Consider the following 27,038-nt stretch of genomic DNA (forward strand, 5'->3'; position numbering starts at 1 on the left):
AAAACACAGCAATAAAACCTCATACCCTTCTCCTTGTATCCCTTGATGAGTGTTAAACATGCATAAGTGGGATAGGGCAGTGGTGGAATACAAAAAAAAAGGGTAAATGGATTAAAGGGATAAAGGAGCTGGAGAACAAGCACACACCTTCGGTGAGGGAGGACACAGGCAAAGAGACCTCCATGCATGCGGCGGACTGGGCCTTGCGGAAGGGCGGTCGGCCCGGCCCCCTGCGGGCGAGGCGTGGCCCTTCAGGGCCCCCTGGGACTTTGGCCCTCCCAGCCAGACAGGGATGGGAGGTGGGGCTAGTGCAATGTCCATTCACATGATCTGTAACAACGGGCATAGCATTAGCAAGAAAGACAAATGAGATTAGAAAAAGAAGAGTCGGTGTGAGAGAAAAAGTGTTGAAGAGGGCAGTGGGATGAAAACAATGCAGCCGCAAAGGAGAGAGAAGCATTAACAGTAAGAGGAAGCAGTCATATAATAGCAGCTTTAATCAGCCAAAAATCGTTATGATTTGAAAAGGAAAAATGAAAAGGAAAATGGAATGGAAAATGAAAATGGAATGAAAAAATGGAAGAAATGGGTGGAGGAAAAATGAAAAAAAAATGAAGGACAGGGAAAGGAAAGTGGAAAAGGGAAGTGTTAAGGAAAAAGGAAATAGAAATGGAAAAGAAAAAGAAACAAACAAAACAAACTGGAAAAAGAGAAGTAAAAATACAAAAGGAAAAATGAAAAGGGACAATAGAAAGAACATGGAAAAGGAAAGGAAAGTTGCATGTAATGGCAGATGTTCAAAAAATTAAGGATTCAGAGAGGCTTTCTCATTCTTTCTCAACTCAGACACTTGAAAGAACGAAGGTGGAGGACAAACAGAAGCTTCCATCTGCAGTCTGTTTATGCAAGAAGTTGAGGGAGGTCTGGTTGCGTATTCAGGAAAAGACCCAGATTCAAACTCCCTGCATCTAAAACAGCACATTTTCCAGCAACACCTACAACATACCTGGATCTAGTGTTGCTTTCGTCCACAAAAATTATGACTAAATATCGTGGTCAACGAACCGCAACGAAGGCGCAACGTAAATGCTGGTCTGTGATGATAATTAATTAAATAAATAATGCAATATTGTTGATGAATAAAAACAAGACAAAATGTGGTTTACAAAATAAAAACAATGTTAAAATGTTTTTTTATTTTTGTTGACCAAAACGAGACTAAACAAAATGTTATAACATTATTTTGTCTCATTTAGTCACATTATTATTATTCTTCTGCAGTATATCTGTTTCCTGTGTCACTACAATTTTGATTAAAACTGGACGAAAATAGTCATGGATAATTCTGACTAAAATAAGACTTAAATGATTCAAATGAATCAGATTTAAAATGATTCAAATGAATCAGATTTTAGTTGACTGAAACTTGACTAGACTAAAAAGAGTATGAACGTGACTAAAACTAATAAAAACTAAAATGACAGCTTCACACAAAGACTAGACTAAAACTAAAATTAAAACAGGCCGCCAAAAACAACACTACCTGGATCAAAGTCTCTGCCTGAGAGAGGTATCCTGTAGCCAGAACTTCCAGACGAACTTCTCAGTTTCAGTCAACTTGTTTATATCTACCACAGTATCTTCTTGGTTTTGACTGACTCCTGACTGTTTTGACATTCTAGCTGTATAGTTCCCTCCCTCCATTTTATATCTATCAATCATTTTCATGCCAACACAGCCACCCAAATCCACTACTGTCTGCTGTCATTTCATATCAGTGGAATTTCATTTTTATACAGCACTGTAGACTTTGCAACCAAAACTTTGAGACTGACTCATGGTGAAACAAAGCACTATTAAGAACACCATCTGTAGTATGTTTGATAAACATTATTTTAAAGACTACATTTGTTAGTTCATATTTTCTTATATAAGCAAGATGTTATAGTGTATAAGCTATACACTAACATTTAAAAGTTTGCTGTCAGTAATATTTTATATATACAATATTATCATGGTTTCCACCAAAATAATTAAGCAGCACATATGTTTTCAACATTGATGATAATAAGAAAAGTTTCTTGAGCACTAAAGTCTGCATGTTAGAATTATATCTGAAGGATCATGGGTCACTGAAGACTGGAATAATGCAGGCTGCTGGAAATTCAGCTGTGCTATCACAGGAATAAATGAAATTTGAAAATATATTAAAATTTAAAACATTTAATTTCAATTGTAATAACATTTAAACAATTTTCCTTTTTCATACTGTACTTGTAATCAAATAAATGCACTTTTGGTGAGCACAAGAGACTTTTTCTTTCAAAAACATAAAATATAAAATTAAATAAATCTTACCAATCAAAAAGTTATGAATAATACAGTAAAACTTATTGTAGACAATTATTGTAGACACATTTTTCAAGAACGCTCATGACACTAACTAAAATCCGATTTAATATGGTAGCTTTGCTGGAACACAGTATCTTCAGGTGATTTTCCTGCATGACTCGTATTCTGTTGATGATAGTCAGAGAACATCATATTAGAGAGTCAGGATGAGAAAGCTCCAAAATCGGAGCCCAGTCCGCAGACGTCTTTACATTTGTTTTCCCTGGCCTGCACCAGAGTAAGTGTTTCTAAATGTGTTTCTAAGTCCATGAAAAGATCCAAACTGAGGGTAGTTGACTAGAAAATATTGCTTTCAATAGTAACTACTGTTGACACTCACTAGATCTCTATCTCAGTCACACACACATACATTACACTCACACAACACTCAAAATTCTGCTTTTTAATAACTACTGATTTTTTTATGTCATTTGTCTGTTTTTATGGCCTAAACTTCAATATCTTTTCATATTACTAAATGATCCCGAGACTATTGCACTTTGTAATATTTTTCAAGCACAAATCAAAACCTTCGAGGATTAAAAAAAAAAGTGTAATCACTCATGGCCCAGATGGTCTGTTTTCCTTTCTAATGCTGCACAGCTTGACCTGTTGAAGGAACACTTTCATTATTACACATTAGGTCAAGTTTGGCACAAGAAATTGGAGAGGAAATTGCTCAGCCCTCAGCGAGAGGTGTTTTAGTTACAGCCTAGCATGAAACAAAAAGCCACAGGGAAGAAAAAGGAAAAGAGAACAAGGAAAGAATCTCAGCAAAAGAGACAGAGTGAGACAATTTTGAGTATTTCCGTAAAAGGTTGAAGAATGAAACCAAGTCATGATGAGGCAAGCTCATTTGCAGAGAATGGTCTCATTACATAAGTGCATGTTGTTCAGAGATAGATGGTCCAATCACAAATGAGCAGGCTTTCACAGAGTTAGCGAATGGTCCAATAGTGTTAGAGCATGTTCTGAGGTATAGAATGACCCAATTACGATGGAGCAAGACCTTTAAGCCATAAAGGATGAACCAGTTGCGAAAGAGCAAGATTTCAGAGTGATACCTTTTCTCAACTTAAAAATTAGTGTTGAACAAACCACCTTTGTAAACACTTGCAAAATGTACATTGAGAAGCATAATAATAATAAAAAAGGCCACACGCAGAGATGTGAAGAGGAAAATTTTGTGCCACATCATGAATTCAGATGAGAAGAAAGTTAAAGAATAAAAATGCATTAAATATGAACTTTAAAATGCGAAGACAAGGGGCTTCATCATATCATTCTCAACAGGATGGAAACAGAGAGAGCTGATGCATCGAAGGCAAGAATAAAGAAAAAGATCTGCTCTCTTTCGGCCTACCGTACCAAGATCAGTCTTAAGATCTGTGGGTAGACTTAACTTTCTGCCTGGTCCTTTGACTGAAACAAAAATAGGACAGAAAGGTGCAATTAATGCATTTAAGAAAACAAATCAAAGGGAAAAATAAAGAGATCAGCGGAATTAAAATTGAATAAAGAAAGAAAGGAAATCATTTAGTGTAACACATGCAGGTGTATGCACTGATATTTGATGTTTCATTCGACAGTCATGCCTAATTGCATACTGCCACCAGCTAAACAGATTTGTCTGTTTTTAGACGAGCAAATGCACGCATGCAGAATGCATCTAAGTACAAATGTATAACTCATAATCAATTTTTTAAATGTCCATTTCCTTCCATGTTGACGGGGAAAAACACATAAATTAATAAAAATAAATGTGTAAAATTAAATAATAGAATTTAACAGGTTGGATCTATTGTATTGTATTGTATTGAACAGAGACCACACAAAAACCAATCACGTGTGTGCATGCATACACAATTACTAAAACATGAACAAAGAGGTTCAAATGAAAGCGTAAAAAGATAAACAAAGGCCAACATTTTGCAAGCATTTTCCACCGCAGAGGTTAAGTGTATACTGAGCTGAATGTGTAACATATGGTAGGATTTCTGCTGAAATGGGATTTGACAAAAAAAAAAAATACTACTAATAATAATATATATGTGTATGTATGAGTGATACAAATTCATCATTATATTATGTAGCATATAAATTTGATAACCAGGCTTGTTATACTAAAGAATGTCTCTCAAAGCCTCTATTTATATGATGTACTCCTGAACACTAAAACACACAGAGCAGAATACTCTCCTCCTAAACACCACATAAACGTTTTTAAAGTAGGGAGGGATTTTTTCCTTTTCAACATGGTGCTAAAGCTGTCTCCACTAAAAATAATCTGATGAATGCAACTTGCTTTCCTATGTTAATCAAGGAGGTCTATCTGGAGAAAGCTATCCATTTGCACTCCCATTCATCTTGGCTGGAGCAAGGCCACCGTTTTACACGTTTACGAGTACTTTATATTATTTGCAAAAAATTTAATTTTTAATGGAAGATGACTTGACTATGACCAAATGGTGTACTTTTGCACCAACTAACCCTTGCTAACTGGATCATACTAACCAACCAAACATTGACCCATTGGTATTGCCATTTCCCAATGAAAAAGGCATATGGAATGGGTCATATCTAAAGACTTCTCCAAAAAGCAAGATATCTTAAGTTTAAATTTAATTTCAAATTGATTGCTTTTGATTCATGTCTACTTTTATCATCACTTCAAAAAAATCTCTTCCAGTAAAAAGGCTTTGAAATCTATCTATCTATCTATCTATCTATCTATCTATCTATCTCTCTCTCTCTCTCTCTCTCTCTCTCTCTCTCTCTCTCTCTCTCTATATATATATATATATATATATATATATATATATATATATATATATATATTCTATTTCCGTCTTTTCTTCCAGGTATGTGGAGATTTAAGTGTAAGACAAATCTCCTGGAAATGGCAGTAATTTAAATTCCTGGATCAACCTGTGCCCTAGATGTGGACCACACATGTCCAGGTGAGACAACATGAAAGAAAGATCCACAGGAAGTGTGGGCTATATGTTGATATGAGAGCACTCAGAGCAGCATGTTAAAGCCATTTTGCAAATTATATTCTGTGTGTATGTTGTGTTTATAGACCCATCTCTGTCTGAATAAACCCATGTTGGACATCTTTTGTTAATGTTATCCAGTGGCACAGCTACAATGGCAAATATAACAGCTGGCATCCACTGATTTCAACATCAGACCTCAAGTGGCCACCCTGTATTATTGTTTTTTTCCATGGGGACAATTTCAGGAGTCTTTTAGCTGCTCATTAGAGCGTTCCGAGCTTCCATCCCATTGACTCCTCTGTGAGCCTGACTCGGATGAAGGGTAATTTGGGATTGTTTTTGGAATCATTTCGAAAAATGTCTTCTGCTATCCTGCACTGCAATTTGCATGAATTACAGACTCCTTTGCTTTCAGCTCACGTCATCTTCCGCTTATTCATAGAGGCGGATATACTTCAGGAGTAAAGATGCCAATGCCAGGCTCCACAATGATTTCAGAGGAATTTCATTCTTAAAGCATGCATTAGAAATTTCAGCCAGTGTTGTTTTTGCTGAAATGTTTAATATTTAGCATGTTTCTCTCTTGTAAAATACATTCATTTACTTCTGTCTGGCAAAAGAATAGTTCACTGCTTAGCAACACCAATTTAATGACCTTTGTAGTGACCTAGTTGTTTTTTTGTTTTTGTTTTAAGTGAGTCAAAACTTAAGGCCATACACATGCTAATCTTCAAAAGAGAAACAAAAGCAGTTTTAGCATATAATTATCATGCTTGTAGCCATTCTCTCTGCCATGCTCTTGGAGACAAAGCTTTTGTAAAATCCAATTTGTAATTGGATGTAAATCCAATAATGTAAATCCATTTACATTAGTTGCACCTACACAAAAAACCATAAGTTTGTAAAATTGTAAAGGTTTTAGCGCTAAATAAATAAAGGTGATTAGGTATTTGCTACAGTATGCCTTCCATTACTAGTTTTAACAAAACTTAAAACTTTATAAATGTACAGAATAACTAGAGCACTAGTCATTGGTAAAATAAGTTAACAAATGAATTAATTCAGTTTCAAGATATTGTAAATGTCTTCAAAATATATATTTACACACAAACTGTACAAGCATGGATGGCAGAGCTACTGAAGTCCAAAGGAAAACCCTTGAGAGCCTTTGGCGTCAGTTATTTTCTTTTGCAGATTTTGTTTGTTCATAATGTATAATATGAGGCCAGTGAGATCTTGCAAAAAAGCTACATCGTATAACTGATATTGTTAATCATACTCATTGACAAGCAAAAATGAAATGGTAGGATACAACAGGGCTGAAGGTGCATTTAATTTTATTTTCTTAAACATCCGCATTTCACTATGAATGTGTTAAAGGATTTTTAGGCTGCATTAATTAGGTAAACCGGAACCGGGAACACTTCCCATAACACCCGATGTACTTGCTACATCATTAGAAGAATGGCATCTACGCTAATATTTGTCTGTTTCTCTCTTATTCCGAGGTCACCGTAGCCACCAGATCCAGTCTGTATCCAGATCAGAGGGTCACTGCAGTCACCCGGATCCAGTACGTATCCAGACCAGATGGTGGATCGGCACCTAGAAAGGACCTCTACTGCCCTGAAACTAGAGCCCCAGATACAGATCCCCTGTAAAGACCTTGTCTCAGAGGACCACCAGGACAAGACCACAGGAAACTTCTGCACTAACTTCTGATTCTTCTGCACAATCTGACTTTGCTGCAGCCTGGAATTGAACTACTGGTTTCGTCTGGTCAGAGGAGAACTGGCCCCCCAACTGAGCCTGGTTTCTCCCAAGGTTTTTTGCTCCATTCCGTCACGGATGGAGTTTCGGTTCCTTGCCGCTGTCGCCTCTGGCTTGCTTAGTTGGGGTCACTTCATCTACAGCGATATCGTTGACTTGATTGCAAATAAATGCACAGACACTATTTAACTGAACAGAGATGACATCACTGAATTCATTGATGAACTGCCTTTAACTGTCATTTTGCATTATTGACACACTGTTCTCCTAATGAATGTTGTTCAGTTGCTTTGACGCAATGTATTTTATTTAAAGCGCTATATAAATAAAGGTGACTTGAGTTGACTTGACAGAAGACCTGACCTATAAAGTGAATTAAGTGGTGTAATTTACCCAGTTTATTTTTCATTTTGTCAGTGTTTGTTGTTTGTCAATGGATCACTTTGCCGCTATCCACCTGCTCTGCCTTGAGTAGGCAAACCACTCTCTTGAGGAGCATGTTAAAGAATTCATCAGTCTCGCCAATCAGACCACCTTCCTGGATGACTGCCTGTGCACGTTCTGCATGCCAGACTGAACAACACCACTTGAGCACAGTTGTCCATAAAGGGTTCTCGAGGGAGTTTTATCCACTATATGGAGTGAGTATTGGTTTCCTCCAATGTTGAAGACGTCTCCAGGACCACTTCAGACCCAGTACCCAGCCAGTCACCACTCTGCTGCACAAAGTGTCTGCCTGAGCCCACCACAGTATCATTAGCTTTTGCACCATTTTCATACATTGAGTTAATTGTGTAATTCTGTTCAGGTGTGTGTCATTAATTAGACTAGTCTGCTTGTGTATTTAAATTGCTCGTCAATGTTATGTGTGTTGCAAGTCTTTCCTCCGTTTGGATTTACCTTCTGTGGAGTTATTACAGACTTTCTATCTTCATCATACTTTCTGCTGGGTCAGGTATTGGTCAGACGAATATTGATAGTGCAAATACTATTCTGTGCTATAGTTAATCCCCACGAAAGGCACAACAACATTATAAAGCACCGTAAAGTTTAGGTGCACTATATTTCAAGTGTTCACAATGAAACAATGAAAGATTGTTAATAGACTTTCTTGTTCTGTCTTATCTATCATATGTTGCTGGCTCATTACTGTGCTATAAATGTAAAATAAATGTATTTAATGTATTACATATATTTATATATAATTATATTTACTTGTAATATACATTAATGAAAAACAATACAAAGAGCAATGTGTAAAACTTTACCACATTTTACTTTCACTTTTTTCTCTTTCACTTTCACTTTTTTTTCACTTTCACATACTTATTTATTTTTATTTTTCCTCCACTTATGTTTTTTTTCTCTAAATGTTCAGATTTTATACAATTATTGTGAACTAATAATTTTTGTTGAGTAACTTTTGCTGCTGAATTATCCACTTACCTAGTTAATTATAGTATTTTTCTCATAGATTATGATTATATATTTATTTAATTTGTTATTTTTCTTAAAATGAAGTTCTTAAGTCTATATTTAGTATATTGTGTATAATACACAAAAGAGTGATGATCATGTCAACACACACTAAAGTGTGTGTGTATATATGTGTGTATATATATATAAATGTATATATATATATATATATATATATATATATATATATATATATATATATATATATATATATACACACACACACACACACATTTTTTTAATTATTTATTTGCAAGTATACACTATGGGAGGACTGAGGACTTAGCCCTGTTTACCCTGTAGCGCAAACTCAAACCAGCCCTGTCAAAAGCGCTAATGCTTATGTTTGGACTGAAAATTACATTAAAAAAATTAATAAAACTTGGTGAAAAGAGAGGACTGGTATACTGTTCATTCTATTTCATATCATATCAATTTTATTTTGAAATTCGGTAAGCCCAAAAATAATCCTGTTAAATCAGCCAATGGAAATTATATATGGTAAAAATGAATGCAGACTTAATTTAAATGTTAAAATATTTGGTAATTTCACCACATTGGACTTCAACGATCAATGTTCTGTCTTGGCTATACTCACAATATCCTTTCATCAACCAACACAATACATACTACCTACTACCATGCCTCAATCACGCACATGCCTACAATAGCCACACGTGAAGCACACTTACACATACTAATATACACACTCACACACACCTACACTTACACCTCAGCAGCATGGAGTGTGGCACTATGATCGTAATGCTATTTCTACTGCAGCATGCAACCCCCAAACAAACACCCACACACACGCAGATTTACACGGAGAAGCACATGAGCCATGGGCTTAGTGTGTGTGGGTGTTTTTAAGGGTCCAGACACATTCTTACCATTGTCCAACAGATAAAACACAGGACTGTAGTGGCAGGACCGAAGGTTGGACACAGGTTCCCCTGTACCTCGAGGGTCATTATGGAGGGAAGGGGCGTAGGGTGCTGGAAATCAGAGATCACACAGTCATTGTCACATACCAGGCTCAATCACATACAGCCAAACAGCTTGTTATAGGTCATCGGGATTCATATCAGAATGGTAAAAGAGGAGAAAATCACACACAAAAAAAAAAAAAAAATAATCTGCTTTGCCTAACTCAAAAATGTTATGGATCCTCACAAGGCAAAATCTTATGGGAATTTTCTTTTTTTTCAACAATTCTTCTTTCTTCTAACAATATGCCAAAAGCATTTGATATCTCAGACAGTATTTTGTCAAAATCTGGATTAGAGTTCTTCACCAAAACAATTTCTGCAGCTCCCAAAAAACAACAATCAAACAAAAATTACAGTTGCAAAAAAAGGCTTGTGGATCCTTTATCTATATTTCTGTATGAATGGATTCCACCACAAATTAATCACCTCTGCAATTCTGTAGCTTCAGTTGGCATAGTGGTGTTTTGGACATGAACAAATCTTTGAAATTAATTCATTATGTACTCATCTTGGTCAGGCAGAACACACAGATCCTATTTACTTAATAGGGGCAAGGTCTGAAATGGCTTGTCAGTTGTAAAATTGTGTTACTCTTCCTTAATTTGTAATTTATTTACATATAATGCTAATATAAAATAAATATAAAATACAATAAACAATATATATATATATATATATATATATATATATATATATATATATATATATATATATATATATATATATATATATATATAAACATAAAAAAAATGTTTTATATAATTTAGTCTGGTCCAGCTTACATGCTTCTTTATAGATTTGAACACAAGCAGTTTTAATTAAAGTAGCATTTAGTTGTGATTTTGAGAACATGATTTTGAATCTGTGTTAAGTGTCAAAGATCATTTGAGCAATCTTAAGCACGCCATTGTATTGACTTTTGTTCAATTAGAATTTCTTAGAAAGGCTAGTCTTGAGCTTGGAAAATATCTGGTAGAATTTTTTTGAACAGCAACTGAAAAGTTTTTTTTTTTTTTTTTTTTTTTACAATTACTGAGGGCATTGCAGCACACACAAGTAGTAACAGTGGAGATTCTCCCTGCATTTAACCTCATCACACAAGATGAATTCATAAGACTCACAAATCACTGCAGGTGTCGACCTGAGAATAAATCATGATTGACAAGTGTATCACAGGACTCCTGGTTAATCTGCTTTAACAATAATGGCCTTCCTCAGTCTTTTCTGGAACCATCTCTGCCCTATCTGTCCAAATGCTTCATTTTGCTTGCATTTACTGTTTCTTGCCATTTGATGTCGATATAAACTCAGGACTGTCCACATTGTTTCACCCGTCTGTGCTGCAGCATCAGCTTACATTGCATTGGCTTGTGCTTTGACTTTCCATAACAGATAAAAGTAAAAGCTGACGGCACAGCTGGTATCTAAAAACAGGGTTATTATTCTTTTTTTTTTAAAGTGCCCCACACCCCAGGTCAAACAAAAAGGCAAATATACATGCCACAGAATGTTATTAATATTATTATTATTCAACAATAGTGCATTAAATTGATTAAACATTTATAACGTTACAAGATTTCAAATCAATAGTGTTCTAATTACTAATGATCTCAAATCAACAGTGTTCTTCAAATTTTCTATCAACCAATGAATCCTATCCATCAATGATCCTATATATATATATATATATATATATATATATATATATATATATATATAATTTTTTATTTTTTTACATGTCTTTACTGGTCACAGTTGATGGCTGACATTTCAGCTTATTAACCACCTGCAATGTGCCACAATCAACAGGGTCTCAGCATCCCACCTCAACCCTGGTGACAAAAACAACAACCGCACAAATAACAAACAACAACAACAACTAGTGGACTAGACAGAGAGAGATAACACTTATGAGAACTTCAATGTGGAGTGCAGCCCAATTACTGGACCTGATGGAGAGCAGGGGAGACAGAGGTCAGCGATAATATGAATAAATACCAAGAAATGAGATGAGACAAAGATCTACTAAAAAAAACTACTAAAAAACTAAAAATCTACCTTTTTCAGATAAAGTACATACATTAGCAGCTAAAGCAGTTTCATTTTATGTCAATTGAGGTGATGTTAGCACAGGAAGTGGTTTGTGCCCCTGAGCAAATGTATGAAAACAGCACCAGAAACCTCCGCATAACCTTGTGGACATCCATTCATTATGCATCTATTCTGGCTTAATGCTACTTATGAAAGCACACATCTAAAAAGCTGGAAAGCTAAAAAGGTCAAATAACAACAGTGTCGTCAAACATTTATTTGACGCAGCCAATCATAATCATGTAGCACAACAAACTGATTTATATGCAAATGTCATCCTTTCACCTGTGGTAAGACAGGACTTGGATTCCTGAACTCTTCCTGGTTTCCTGACTTTCACTTTGAAACATAATTTTAGAATCATGCTTCTTCAACGACGAAGCATGTCCAGTGATTTAAATAAATAAATCATTATCATTAATTTATTGGTCTATATTATAAAATATGAATTATTATATTTTACAAACTATGATCTACACAAACTTAATAATTCATTCAATATAATGTGTAAATGTGTAAAATAATGATTATATGTTGGTGGTGTAATTCCATCGCAGTGTTTTTTATACATATATAAAATATATAGTTTTACAGTGATGCATTTACAGTATGTCAACTGCTGGACATTGTTATACTTCCAACTATTGTTTATTTTCTAAAAGTCTACAGGGCCAACAGTGCCCATATTTGAAGAAACACCCACACATTTAAAAACAGTAAACATGAGTGCACTAAAATATTCATATAGACACACACACACAAATAATGCTTTCTTCATCATACTCTCCTTCCCCATCAGTATTTATATTTTCTCTACTAGTCCTTCTAGTAGTCTCAACTCTCTTTGTATGCTTCAGTGGAGGTAACCCAGAAGCTCAGTCCAATTTTTGACTAAATTGCCCAGCCAATCATTGAAGGCCATTTCCTGACTCATAATAACTGTTTCCACAAAAACACATCTGAATAACTCAGCAGCCTGAAGCCAGCGCAACAAATCCCACAGAAGAAAACACACAAAGGATACTGTTCTAAAAGCCAGTTCTTTATCACAGAATATTCTAGAGAAAATCACATACATGTGAATCCTATGCTTCACTACAGGCTTGAGATCTTAAAAGAACAGTTCACCCAAAATTTACACTTCTGACATTGTTGTGAGAAATGGGCATTCTTCAAAATGTCTGTCTTTTACAGAAGAAAGAAATTGCTAATTTTCATTTTTAGGTGAATTTTTTCTTTAAACACTTCATACACAGCCACATTTTTAAAGTAAACCTTGTGTCTCCTTTCTATCTCTCAAACTACTAATGTCAGGCTACAGCCCTCAGCTTGCCTTCCCAAGTGACTTCCATCTTTCAGGCTGCCTGCTGAGCTGGGAACTGGGAAAACAAGCAGAGGCTTCAACTGCACTGAGACATGAGAGTGAAGTGAGAGAGAGAAAAACAGAAAGCAAATTTTGTATTCTTGAGACACCACACTAAATGTGCCTCTGATATTTTAAACAACAATAACTTAAAAAAGACACAATGTAAAATGTATTCCCCCGAGAAATCAAAGCTTTACTGAAATTCTTCTTCTAAATTAAGAGCTCTATTTAGATTCTCAAGGACAAGCACTGTTGTTGTCATCATGTTAATCCCACTGAGGCGATGCAAACATTGAGTAAAACTCTGTAAACATTATCATATCCTCATAAAAATTCCACACAGGTTATGATGGCTTTAAAGACAAAGAAGAAGCAAAGACATTGGAGGTAAGAGAGCAGAGAAAAGAGCCTCCAGGGACTGAAGAACTGTGCTGTGGGGAAACTGAAAAAAGAGAACAGAAAAGAAAAAGAGAAAAACTGCAGGATGAAGGTGTGAATGATTATTTTAAAGTGTGTTATTATTTTAATGTTTTTGTCATTAAAGCTGTAATGTGTGATGTTTACACAGATAGTAGTGAAATTTCAAAAATAATGACTGATATCAAACAGGTTTCTCAAACACTCCCCCGTCATTGTTTCCTGTGGGGAGTGGCTATTAGAGATGGGTGTGAATGTATTGGGTAGATGTGGAAAAACAATGGGTATGGTTACCAGAACTAGGAATAGGTGTGATAATCAAAGGTGATATGGCTATTTGAGGTGGGCGTGACCGTGAGAGGGTGTGGCTATATTAAGTAGGTGCAACCAATCATGGGTATGGTTACCAGAACTAGGAATAGGTGTGATTATCAAAGATGATATGGCTATTTGAGGTGGGCGTGATCATAAGAGGGTGTGGCTATATTAAGTAGGTGTAACCAATCATGGGTATGGTTACCAGAACTAGGAATAGGTGTGATTATCAGTCTGAGGTGGCAATGAGAGGTGGGCGTAGTCATACATGGGTGTGAGTTTACATGGTAGGAGTGGCCAATAATGGCTATCAGAAACTAAATAGGTTTGTTTCCCAAATGACATACACTTTTTTTTCTGTGTTCATCTGGTTCATCTGGTTATTTAAAGCACACTTGTTATTATTGGAATTTTCTGTGTGAACACACTACTCACATTATTTAGACTACAAAATGGCATAGAATAATTATGCAAATTGGAACACACGCTAGGTGTGACTTTGATGATTATGATAGGTGATATGGCTATTTGAAGTAGGCATGGTCATTAGTGGGTGTGGCTGTATTTAGTAACCATGACCAATAATGGATGTGGCTTTCAAAGGTAGATTAGTATCAGAAGTAGGAGTGATTATCAAAGGTGATATGGTTATTTAAGATATATTAAGTGGATGTGGCCAATCGTGGATGTGGCTATCAAATATAGAAGTACAGAAGTACACGTGATTATCAGAGGTTGTGAGGCTATCAGAGATGTGTGCGGTCTTGAGTGGGTATGGTTACCTGAGGTGGGTGACTTGCTCCTCTCTAGGTCCAAAGAGACCTGATTATCAGAAAGCTCTGTAAGACCTGCCATGGAGGAACATAGAAGGCACAGTAAGAGGAAGCAGATGACAATAATCACCGGGATCCATTACCACCAAACACATTGGCATGCATCAAAACACCAGGACAAGCATTGTGGTCTGAGACAATATCATGATCCTGGAGCAATGCAAGGAAGATGTATAAACGTCTTCATAACATACAGATTTTAAACCTTTAAAGGCATATATATATATATATATATATATATATATATATATATATATATATATATATATATATATATATCCATTACATGGTTGTTATACTCCTGTCTGCACTGATTATATTAGCTCCAGAATCAAGCGCCAAAAACAATTCCATGCACGTGTGTGTGTGTGTATGCAGGAGAGAGAAAAATTGCACCGATGTTACTCAAGGCACGACGGTAAAAACATAATAAGGCCTGCACTGCAGAAATATCAATCATTTTACAAGTGTGTGTGCAAACTAAAGTTCTTCTGCAGAGTACAAGCTTAACACATCTTTAAGATAAAAAAAATAATAATAATAGCAATAACTTTATTATACAGAGGAATGCAGTAAAAGCCTAATTTTCACAAATGAGATACATTCATTGGCAGAGTATGATTTTATATGAAATGTTGAATTTTTGAGCCATTATGATTATCAAATACATGTCAGATTAAAAAAGTCACCTACAATATTTTTTTTTATTTTGAAAATCATCTCTCTTGTTTTAGCAATGTTGACTTAAATTGACCTTTACTAGTGTGAAAAATATTACCCCCCCCCCACCCCCCAAAAAATCCTATTTTTTTGTTTAAATTGTTTAAATGGAAAAGTCATGTCATTTTGTGGACTTTATGTGAGAATGTGGTCATGCTTGATGACCTTTGGCACAAATCAATAAAACTCTTAGCAAGGAGACAATCAAAGATTATAATTGGATGTTTCAATGTATGCAAATTCAGAACATGTGAATATGATATTCTGTAACAATTAATTGTACTACTACTAATAATTATATATTGTATTGTGTTTAGTATGGTATGGTAACTTTACCTTTGGTAAACTTCATCAAAACAAAAAATATTGATAAACGACATCCTATTGTCTGTGCTTTGCCTCCTTGCTGTTGTGCTGCCCCATCGGCGTTTCACTGGAGACATGACTTACTCTGGTAGGAAGTACGGATCCGTTTCTTTGAATCGGAATGAAAGTTAGACAGGCCGCGCATGCAAAAGTCTGCAACAGCGCCCCCATGCCCCAGCACCGCCACCCACAAGAGGAGACATGGAGTGAGGGAGGAAAAGAGGAGGAGAGAAGAACAAAACAGGCTCAGATTGACAAAACGCGTTTGACCGCAATCCCAGCAAGTTCCAGTGTACTGAGAAAGAAAATGAAGGAATGAAAATAGGAAAATTAACCCTAGCCTTTTGTATTTTTTTATATTTTTATTACAAAAATAAGGCAAAAAAATGAAATAAACAGAAAGAAACACTTTTTGGGATTAACAGCCACTGCAGAAGGAGGCAGTGAAATTGTACAAACCAACAAAACAAACACAAATATTAACATAAATAGAAATGCCTTCTCTCTTCCGTGTCTATCTAAAAGTGTATATGTGAAGATGTATTGCACGTATATGCATGAGTTTTGCTGATGGATTCCCTGTCTAACCTGAGTGTGACTATCTGATAGCAGACAGATCACATGAGCTTCGCTGTCTAATACCCACTGGAAGTTATCGCATCACAATGTTGCATTTGTTGACTGTAAGGTAAACATTTTAGTTTTATTGTGTCGCTGTACACACAGCTCTTACTGCAGAACTGCTGATACAGTGGGGTCCAAAAGTCTGAGACCAGACTGGGATTCAAAACACCTAGTGATAAACAGAAAGTTGGATTTAAAAAATACTTTTTATAATAAAACTAATGGGTCTTTAGCAGTGAAATTATTATTATTATTATTATTAACTAATAGGTCTTTAACTCATGTGGGTGTATATGATTATAAACATATATTATTCAAAAGTTTGAGGTCAGTGAGATTTTGTAAATATATTTATTTAGCAAGGGTGAATTAAATTGTTCAACACAGAACAAAGAAATCAATTTCAAATAAATGCTTTAAAAAAGTCCTATGCATCAAAGAATCATAAAAAATGTATACCTTTTCCACAAATAGTTAATTGTTAAAAGAAATTTTTTTTGAGCAACAAATCACCCTATTAGAATGATTTCTGAAGGATCATGTGACACTGAAGACTGGAGTAATGGCTATAATCCAGCTTTGACATCACAATAATTAATTGTATGTATATATATATATACAACCCAAATTCCGGAAAAGTTGGGACGTTTTTTAAATTTTAATAAAATGAAAACTAAAAGACTTTCAAATCACATGAGCCAATATTTTATTCACAATAGAACATAGATAACATAGCAAATGTTTAAACTGAGAAAGTTTACAATTTTATGCACAAAATGAGCTCATTTCAATTTTGATTTCTGCTACAGGTCTCAAAATAGTTGGGACGGGGCATGTTTACCATGGTGTAGCATCTCCTTTTCTTTTCAAAACAGTTTGAAGACGTCTGGGCATTGAGGCTATGAGTTGCTGGAGTTTTGCTGTTGGAATTTGGTCCCATTCTTGCCTTATATAGATTTCCAGCTGCTGAAGAGTTCGTGGTCGTCTTTGACGTATTTTTCGTTTAATGATGCGCCAAATGTTCTCTATAGGTGAAAGATCTGGACTGCAGGCAGGCCAGGTTAGCACCCGGACTCTTCTACGACGAAGCCATGCTGTTGTTATAGCTGCAGTATGTGGTTTTGCATTGTCCTGCTGAAATAAACAAGGCCTTCCCTGAAATAGACGTTGTTTGGAGGGAAGCATATGTTGCTCTAAAACCTTTATATACCTTTCAGCATTCACAGAGCCTTCCAAAACATGCAAGCTGCCCATACCGTATGCACTTATGCACCCCCATACCATCAGAGATGCTGGCTTTTGAACTGAACGCTGATAACATGCTGGAAGGTCTCCCTCCTCTTTAGCCCGGAGGACACGGCATCCGTGATTTCCAACAAGAATGTCAAATTTGGACTCGTCTGAACATAAAACACAATTCCACTTTGAAATAGTCCATTTTAAATGAGCCTTGGCCCACAGGACACGACGGCGCTTCTGGACCATGTTCACATATGGCTTCCTTTTTGCATGATAGAGCTTTAGTTGGCATCTGCTGATGGCACGGCGGATTGTGTTTACCGACAGTGGTTTCTGAAAGTATTCCTGGGCCCATTTAGTAATGTCATTGACAAAATCATGCCGATGAGTGATGCAGTGTCGTCTGAGAGCCCGAAGACCATGGGCATCCAATAAAGGTCTCCGGCCTTGTCCCTTACGCACAGAGATTTCTCCAGTTTCTCTGAATCTTTTGATGATGTTATGCACTGTAGATGATGAGATTTGCAAAGCCTTTGCAATTTGACGTTGAGGAACATTGTTTTTAAAGTTTTCCACAATTTTTTTTTACGCAGTCTTTCACAGATTGGAGAGCCTCTGCCCATCTTTACTTCTGAGAGACTCTGCTTCTCTAAGACAAAGCTTTTATAGCTAATCATGTTACAGACCTGATATCAATTAACTTAATTAATCACTAGATGTTCTCCCAGCTGAATCTTTTCAAAACTGCTTGCTTTTTTAGCCATTTGTTGCCCCCGTGCCAACTTTTTTGAGACCTGTAGCAGGCATTAAATTTTAAATGAGCTAATTAAGTGGATAAAAGTGTAAAATTTCTCAGTTTAAACATTTGCTACGTTATCTATGTTCTATTGTGAATAAAATATTGGCTCATGTGATTTGAAATTCCTTTAGTTTTCATTTTATTAAAATTTAAAAAACGTCCCAACTTTTCCGGAATTCGGGTTGTATATATATATATATATATATATATATATATATATATATATATATATATATATATATATATATATATATATATATATATATATATATAAAGCTATTTTTAAACTGTAATAATTATTCACAATATTTCTGTTTCCACTGTATGGGGAAGTGGATGTGAATTTTGATTTAAATTTAAATTATGCAAAACTGCATTCAAGATTTAAAAATATAAATATTTTGACCAGTGGTCTCAGACTTATGGATCCCACCATATACAAAGAGAAAGACTAAACAATGATAGAATAAAAACTGAGTGGGACTGCTGCCCCTTTCAGGCCATCAGTTTGAAAAACAGAGAGAGAGTGTACAAAAGAGTCTCTTTATACACACTTGCCTGAGTGTGTGGGTTAGCGTTAAGACGTTCACTCTCTTTTTAAGAGCTTACATAAGCTACAGATCAAAATCACTCTTTGACCACACCAAACAACCTTTCTTCCCACCTCTGCATCTCCATGTTTGCTCAAAGCCTCTAGGTTTCTAAAGATACAGCTGGATGAACAAGAGGAGGGAAAGCGACCACTTTGAAGTGAGGAGCCAGCATGGCCGCCTCCCTGCAGCTTCCTTTTGATGGAGCTCTATGAAAACAGATCTTCATCTTTAGCTTACACTTATGACATCTCCTTTCTCTGGATGGTCCGTGTGAGTGTGTATGTGCGTAAGCAGTCAGGGTAGGAGAATAGAGGAGGGCAGTGGGATTGAGATCTGTGTTGGATTAGTAACAGCGAGTCTGTATGGCAGGTTACGCTGTGTTCTCTGTTAGGTGTCGTGCTCAGGCAAAGACCAACAGCAACAGAGATACAACAGACGACATGCAGAGAAGGCAACCATGAATGCAGTCTGTCCCATGCAGTTAAAGAGAGGGACTGTGTGTGTGTGTTAAATAAGAGAGACAGCATATTTACAGGCAAGGACAGAAGACAGACAGTTTGAAATCTGCAAAGTTTGTTTTTGATAGCTGAAATGCTAAGCATGTTTGCAGATGCATGCCCCTGATGTGTGTGTGTTCACAGCTGATATTTATTTGATAGTTTTGTTACAAAGAAACACAATGCATTTGAACATTCGTGGGATTCTGAGACACACGGTGCATGTGTACCTGATGTGGACTGCCGGTTTTTGCGAGGAGAGCGTGTTAATCGCTGGAAAGGGTCTGCAGATCCATAAAGCTCCAAGGTGCTCATACACAGCAAAATGGTCTTCTGCAGGTAGTCAACAACTGCCAAACCATTGCAGTTACCTAGAGCCAACCTACACAAACACAAACACACTTGCTCAGTTTATATAACCCTTGCAGAATCTGTAAAATGTTTATAATTATTTATTATGTATTTATTTAAATGGGATCATAAAAAAATATTATTATTAAATAAGATAAATATAAAGCAAAATATGTATATATATTTTTGTGGGGATCAATTTTTGAAAACAAATAGTTTCAATACAATAAATCAATCAATACATATATTTAAAATGAATGCTTTTCTTTTGAGCTTTATATGCATCAAATAATTTATTATGGTTGCCACAAAAATATTAACCAGCATAATTGTTTTCAACATTGACAATGTTTCTTGAACACAACATTTTATTTATGACACATATATAAATTTTAATAATATTTAACAGTATCATTTTTTTACAGTATTTTTGACCAAATAAACACATAAATATATTTGATGTTGTCTAGAATGCTAAACATCCAACAGGTTCTACAAGGGGTATGCAAACTTATGATTTAAATTGACCAATTTTTTAAATGTTTCATTAATTACTGGTATATCCCAACACCCCTGGGTCCAGTTATGAACAAACAAATCACAAGACACACACACACACACACAAACACACACACACACACACACACACACACACACACACACACACACACACACACACACACACACACGGGGGTAGTGGGGGGAAAAGTGGACCTGGCTACCCAGGGCCCCGTCTAGGGAGAGGGCCCTTTGAAATCCCATCAATTTATTTATTTTTTTTTTTGTACATTTTTTTTTTTTTTTGTAGCCTAATTCGAATTAATTGGGCCCTCCAATTGATGTCATCATTCATTTCAAAATATATTGTTAACACCAACTGAGAGAATGAACTCAGTGCCAGACACTCTGGATGGCTAATGTTAAATCTTTAGCTTAGTTTGTCAACCAGGCTGCTTGTTGCTGTAATTAAATTATGGGCCAGGCCTAACATCAGGTTGCCAACATTAACCAGTTTCAGAAACAAACAGTGCTGTGCTTAAAAGCTATAGTCAATGCTCAATAAATTCATGATGTTATCAAAGCCAATGAATAGGGTTGCAAAATTCTGGGAATTTTCAAAGTTGGAAAATTTCCATGGGAGTTAACAGGAATATAAGGGAATTAATGAGAATTTACAAAACTGAAAGGTTATTCCTTTATAGTTGACATTTTTTTTTCATTATGGCAGGCTTAGCTTATTTGATTGGTTTCTGAGGGTACAGTCGTCTCATGTTCTCCTGTTCAAAAATAAATGTTTTTAATTTAAAACTTGCATCAGTATCATGGATCAAAATGTAAGTACACAAACGAACCCGATGTAGCCTAAGGTTTAAAGGTATTTGAGCACAAGTAGGTCAAATGCATCAATTCAGGTGGTGAATGAAAGAATCAGTCATTACTATAATCTGATTTGATTAAAGATTTAAACACTATTTATACTTGTTTATATTCAAATAATTAAAAAAAAAAATTTCACTCAAAATTGAATTTTCATTTTGCTAACCCGCATCGTACAATGGCATGTGTAGGGGGCCCACTGACACTGAGAGTATACAGGGCCCAGAATTTGGTGCTATGCCCCTGCACACACACACACACACACAAGCAGCCTGAATGACACTGAGTGTGCAGTGACTTTTAATCTGCTGGACTGAATTCAAAGGAATTCAAAGTCTTTTTGACCACTGTAGCCAGACATCCCCATGACAACCTTTGCCCGTAATAACACTTTGGTAAGGTTGCACGTTGTTACACCTGAATCAAAACAGGATGACAACAAGCGAGAGATTCAAAAGAAAGGCCAAATTATAATTAGGTTTCTACACTTTAATCAAAAATCAAACACCCTGCGTGCTGGAATATTAACAGCTGGACACATGAATTTGGAGTTTTGATGATGACAAATCAGTTACATTAAATATGGGAGTTTCATTACCATACTTATACACCATGGTAAATAAGTTCAAACAAGTCCACAAATCCTTGGTATTACCATGATATATTTGAATGTAATTCTATATTATTCATTAATGTAATAATATAGTATTCATGTGCAAGGGAAACTTTTCTATTCTATTTGAGAGATTCTATTAGCTGAAAAAAAATGGATGACACTCACAGTCCGTAGGCGGAGTTTAAATCCAAGCTGGTGATTTGTTGTGGTGGGTCTCCATCGACCCCTAATAACTGAACCACCAGCTCCGCCTGGTATCCAGGAGGCATTCGGATCATATGATCTTTAACCCTGTGAGGTAAGTATTCAAATTCAGTTTATTGCGGAAACAAACTGGATTGTTACACTTTTATTTAACCTGATACTTTCTATATAGCATTATCTATTAAGCAAGCTAACAAAGCCTTGTCCTACGTAAGAAAACAAATATTGAAACATTTCTGTATAGTCTCACTTCAGGCAAGGGATGCTGTCCCGCATGCTGTCCGGTGTATTGCTGCGAGGACTGGGAGGCTGAGGTTGGGGCGAGTGACCACTGGGGTCCGAAAAACATGGAGTGTTCTCTGTATCCGACGGAGAGATGACATCCTCTATCTCACACTGCAACCGCACCTCTAGGGACTATACACACACATTCAACACTAAGTTAATCCTAAATACAAAGTGACTTACAATTAAGGAATACAACAAGTGATTCATCATAATGAGTTAAACAAAGACAGGAAGTGCTCATAATACAAAGTTTCTGACTTTGCTTAGATGAGTTCAAGCTGGGGGTGTGAGGGCTTTGGGGGATAAGGAAAGTTTATTTTTTATTTTTTTATTTATTTTAGGATGCAGTTAAATGTTGAAAAAGCTGTCGCTTGAAAATTGTCAGGCATTCATCATTCCAGATGGGGGTGGGAAGATCATTTCACCAGCCAGGAACAGTGAACGAAAATGTTCTGGAAAGGGATTTTGTGCCTCTCTGTGATGTTTCCAAGAGGCGTCACTCACTTGTAGATCTCGGTAGATTCGTAAGAGTGAGTGGAAGTAGGGGGGTGCTGAGCCTGTGACTGTTCTATTTGCAAGCATCATAGTCGTGAACTTGATGCGAGCAGCAACTAGTAGCCAGTGCAAGGAGATAAAGAGAGTTGTGACGTGGGCTATTTTTGGGCTCGTTGAAGACCATGCTGCTTTAATATGAATCATTTTGTAGAGGTTTGATTGCACATGATGTAAGTAAAAGTCAAAATTTAAAATTCAATAAAAGTCAGTGATGTCCACTGTTGTTTTGGAACCCATTGACCTAAATTTTATGGAAACAATATTCTTCAAAATATCTACTTTTGTTTTCCACAGAAGACGGAAAGGCCATACAGGATTGGAAGTGCGAGTGAGTAAATGTTGATAGAATTCTTGGGTGAACTATCACTCTAAGGGCACACTTGTTTTCTCAACTCACTGTGATGGTGGTGTTGGCGTCATGTTTGCTAAAGCGGTACAGGATGACGTGGGCACTGATGCCAACTACACAAAAGATACGGCTCTGCGGGCACCAGCTGATCATCTGAACAGCGTAGGGGTCTTCCTCCGCAAGTTCAGCGTTGCGTCCCACATCTCCACCCTTAGGCTTCTCAAACACCTTTGACGTCTTGAGCTTATACAACATCTGCAGTGTGACTGACAGAGATGGAGGTTATCACCACATCACATCTTATTACATAGTGAATGTGATGAACAAGGAACAGAAACAGTCCTTAAAAGGAAATATTCTGTTTTTGGTACATAATGATGTCTACTTTAAGAAAATAAATTATATATGACCAAGACAAACATTTTTTCCTAAAAAAATAAATAAAACTGACACAGAATAATTTTCACCTACATACTATTAAAAACAAAGTAAAGAGTGTCAATTTCAAGATGATTTCAAACAGATTTATAGCTGAAATAGCAAGACGTTTTAAGATAAGAATTCATGTAAACTTAACATTTCTACATTTTAAATTCTTACATTTATTTGTAAGTTCCTCACCATTTTAAATAGGTAACAAGCAATAAATCTGTTATTTTAGTGGTAATAAACATTATGCCACAAATGCTGTTCGGTGAGCTTAACTTGCACTGAACCTACAGTCTAATAAAGTAAATTAATAATATTAATAATAATGTCCATGGTTGTGAAACCAGCATATATTTCACATTTTTTCAATTTTTTTTTAAATGTCAATCTTTGGTCATACATTGTTTGATCTGAGTAGTAAAGAATGAAATGAGGAATCATATGGCAAAGCATCCCAAATGAAGCAGTGGATAAGAAAGAGTGAGATGGAAACAACATGAGGCTGAAAAGGGGAACAAGCTTGTCAAAGCGTAGACACTTACTCGCTGTGGCATCCCAAAACTTTATTGATCCGTCTGCATGTCTGAGGGGGACAACAAAAAGGAAGGCAAATAATCGTATGAGTGACTGAATGTGCATGTTACACTGCTTAAGAGATAGCAAGCAATGACAGCTATGGAAACAGGCAGTAAAAAGAGGCATTGAGAACAACACGTAGGGTCAATAGCGCTTTTGAATTAAAGCAGAGAAGTGCAATACATTTAACAATGAGAGCCAAGCAGAAAGGCACATTTTAGACATCACTGACTTCAAGTGAAAACAAACGGAATCAAAGCATGCTTCGGAACAAAAACTAAATCAATCCGGAGTTTTCAAGCAAATACAAAATGTTACTGTTTTTGATCTTAGTATGTTTTTGAACTTCATTCAAAGCATGTAAACATTTCACCAACCCCAAACTTGAACATGAACTTTCATGAAGCTTCGAGCATATAATACTGTAATGCTTTTTACAGTATTATAAAGCTTTTATAAAGCAACAGTTGAAGGTTGATAACATAAAGCACACACAAATTCACTTACCCTGTGATGATAATCTCTGGATATGTCTGTGAACCGACTGTCCATGTGCCACCACTGACCGGCCACTCCTGAACACAAACACACAAACAGATAAAAACTGTTTCTAAAACACTCAACAGCCATGAAAAATATATGATAAGATACACTGACTAAGCATTTCAAATGAATGGCTGCAATCCAGAATGTTTTAAGATTAGCTAAGAGCTTTGACAAACCTTGAGGCTGTAGCCTGTCTTTTTGTGTTTAGCTCCTATGGAGTAAAGCACGGGTATGATGTCAGGAGGACAGTCGGCAAAGTAGGCCGTGCACGTGACTGGAGACTCATGGATGTCCATGGGGTAGGGGTTCTCAAAGATAGGAAAACTACAGGAGAAAGACTTCTAAATAAATAACAGGCATTTATAAAACACAGAGGATTTTGGCCTCAACTCCGACTGCAAGAGTCACATTCAGAATTTCAGAAAATAGCCTATACACACACACACACACACACATCTGTGACTGTACATCAACTGAAATCTGTATTTAAGTACATTATGTTGCTACAGGAGACAATAAACAGGGCGTCTCCATTCTTACTAGTGAGAGCAACCTGAATGGATAAAAGGGCTAGAAGACTACATATTTGAAACACTTAAGAATGAACATTATTATGATCAAAAAGCCAAGGCTATTTATAGAATGTGCTCTGTGGGCTACTCTAAGTGGGCTACCAGGTACTGATACCCATGGGTACTGTATTGATGCCACTGGCTTACATTAATGCAACTGCATTATATTATCCATCAGAAGAATTCATAATAATTAAGAATGTTATAATAATGATAATAATAATCAATTGTAAGTGCTAGTGTTATTTTTATTCTTAATAAATGTAAGTGGTAGCCTCTTTATCATATTGCAATTGATGATAAAACAGTAATAAGCTCATGGTTGTGTGTGATTTTACCATGTTTTCAAGAGTGCCTGTAGTAAAATCATTGTGACATACAGTACATTGCAGCCTTGAGTGGCTTATTGCTTTTACTATATAATATAACCTTTTTTAAAGTTTACATTTTTTAAAGTTTGTTTGTTTCTCTGCTGCGCCCTTGTGAGGAAATGGCCTTAAAGCAAAGAAAACATCTGATGTCAAACTGACAAAGTCTCTATGGCAGGAGTAATTCTTAAAAGAGTAAAGAACTGCCAGTTGGTGTGTGTGTGTGTGTGTGTGTGTGTGTGTGTGTGTGTGTGTGTGTGTGTGTGTGTGTGTGTGTGTGTGTGTGTGTGTGTGTGTGTGTGTGTGTGTGTGTGTGTGTGTGTGTTTGTGTGTCAGGCTGACCTTGGCTCTGGTTCTTAATAATGAATCATTTGATGGATGTATATGAGTGACATCCCCAAAGAAAATGTACTCTTAACAAATAAAGTCTCTCTCTCTCTCTCTCTCACTCTCTCTCTCTCTCTCTCTCTCTCTCGCTCTCAGATTTATACCCTCAAAGCATCTACAAAAGTAAAACACAAACACACATACACAAAATTTATTGGGTGTTGAGCGAAGTTGCTTCTGGTGGAAGTAGTAGTGTGAGGTGTTGTTGGAGTACATCACATTGAGCGACATCATTCAGCCACACACTAATGGCATAAAGTGTGTGAGTATGACAATGAAAAGAGAAATAAATACTGAAGAAGAGATTGCTCACCTGCTCTGGGTTAGATCGACCACAACAAAATCTTTCTCCAGCAGAACCACCACTGCATACGGCTCTTGGACCTCTGTCAACAAAAACACTACATCTCAACCAATAACCATCTATGAACTCAATACAAGGTGAACTCAACAACATAGATTTATGAATCTAGATGTATGGATATTATTTCATATAAAGGAGACATATGAAACAGCAACATTGCACCCCTCTGACTTAAAAAAAGGTAACACTTTACAATAAGGTTAATTTATATCTCTCAATAAAGATATATCTCTAATGTCTCTTCGTTGAGTATTCACTGAGTTACAGTTCATTTTAATGACGTATTTCTAAATGAAGATCACCGCAGTCCAAGGCTGCGGACAGCACACCTTGTATGTTTTCTTTATTTTATAAATGCACAAAGTTTTGTTGTTATTATGTGTGGATACAATTAAAGGTAGACCCTTTACAGATTCGATTGATGTATTGCTCTTATCTGTACGATCAAAACTGAAAGTGTAATTTAAGTTCTTTTGGGGGATATCAGGAGAAGATGCCTCATAACGCATATACGTGGGGATCGACTCCAAAGGGTTAACTTACAAAACATTACCAAAAGGAAAAATAA

At 36.2% G+C, this 27,038-nt stretch overlaps 1 protein-coding gene across 15 annotated transcripts in view; it reads right to left on the reverse strand.

The window, feature by feature from the left end:
• The window catches only part of LOC132152952 (syntaxin-binding protein 5-like), a 147,070-nt gene that overhangs the window by 13,981 nt on the left and 106,051 nt on the right, over window positions 1–27,038 (reverse strand). For 3 of the 15 annotated variants that reach the window (XM_059561974.1, XM_059561979.1, XM_059561973.1), the window contains exons 11-23: window positions 26,420–26,492; window positions 24,956–25,103; window positions 24,741–24,808; window positions 24,200–24,240; window positions 23,277–23,494; window positions 22,287–22,453; window positions 21,998–22,123; window positions 19,719–19,870; window positions 15,821–15,889; window positions 14,600–14,665; window positions 9,530–9,634; window positions 3,760–3,813; window positions 148–330 (exon numbers count right to left, since the gene is read on the reverse strand). In XM_059561974.1, the coding sequence (XP_059417957.1) occupies window positions 148–330; window positions 3,760–3,813; window positions 9,530–9,634; window positions 14,600–14,665; window positions 15,821–15,889; window positions 19,719–19,870; window positions 21,998–22,123; window positions 22,287–22,453; window positions 23,277–23,494; window positions 24,200–24,240; window positions 24,741–24,808; window positions 24,956–25,103; window positions 26,420–26,492 (1,470 nt within the window). The remainder of the gene's footprint in view (window positions 1–147; window positions 331–3,759; window positions 3,814–9,529; window positions 9,635–14,599; window positions 14,666–15,820; window positions 15,890–19,718; window positions 19,871–21,997; window positions 22,124–22,286; window positions 22,454–23,276; window positions 23,495–24,199; window positions 24,241–24,740; window positions 24,809–24,955; window positions 25,104–26,419; window positions 26,493–27,038) is intronic. The other 12 variants (XM_059561987.1, XM_059561982.1, XM_059561980.1 and 9 more) reach the window with 6 other exon arrangements.

Source organism: Carassius carassius, chromosome 11 (assembly GCF_963082965.1).
Source record: "Carassius carassius chromosome 11, fCarCar2.1, whole genome shotgun sequence".
In the NCBI taxonomy this organism is placed as follows: domain Eukaryota; kingdom Metazoa; phylum Chordata; class Actinopteri; order Cypriniformes; family Cyprinidae; genus Carassius; species Carassius carassius.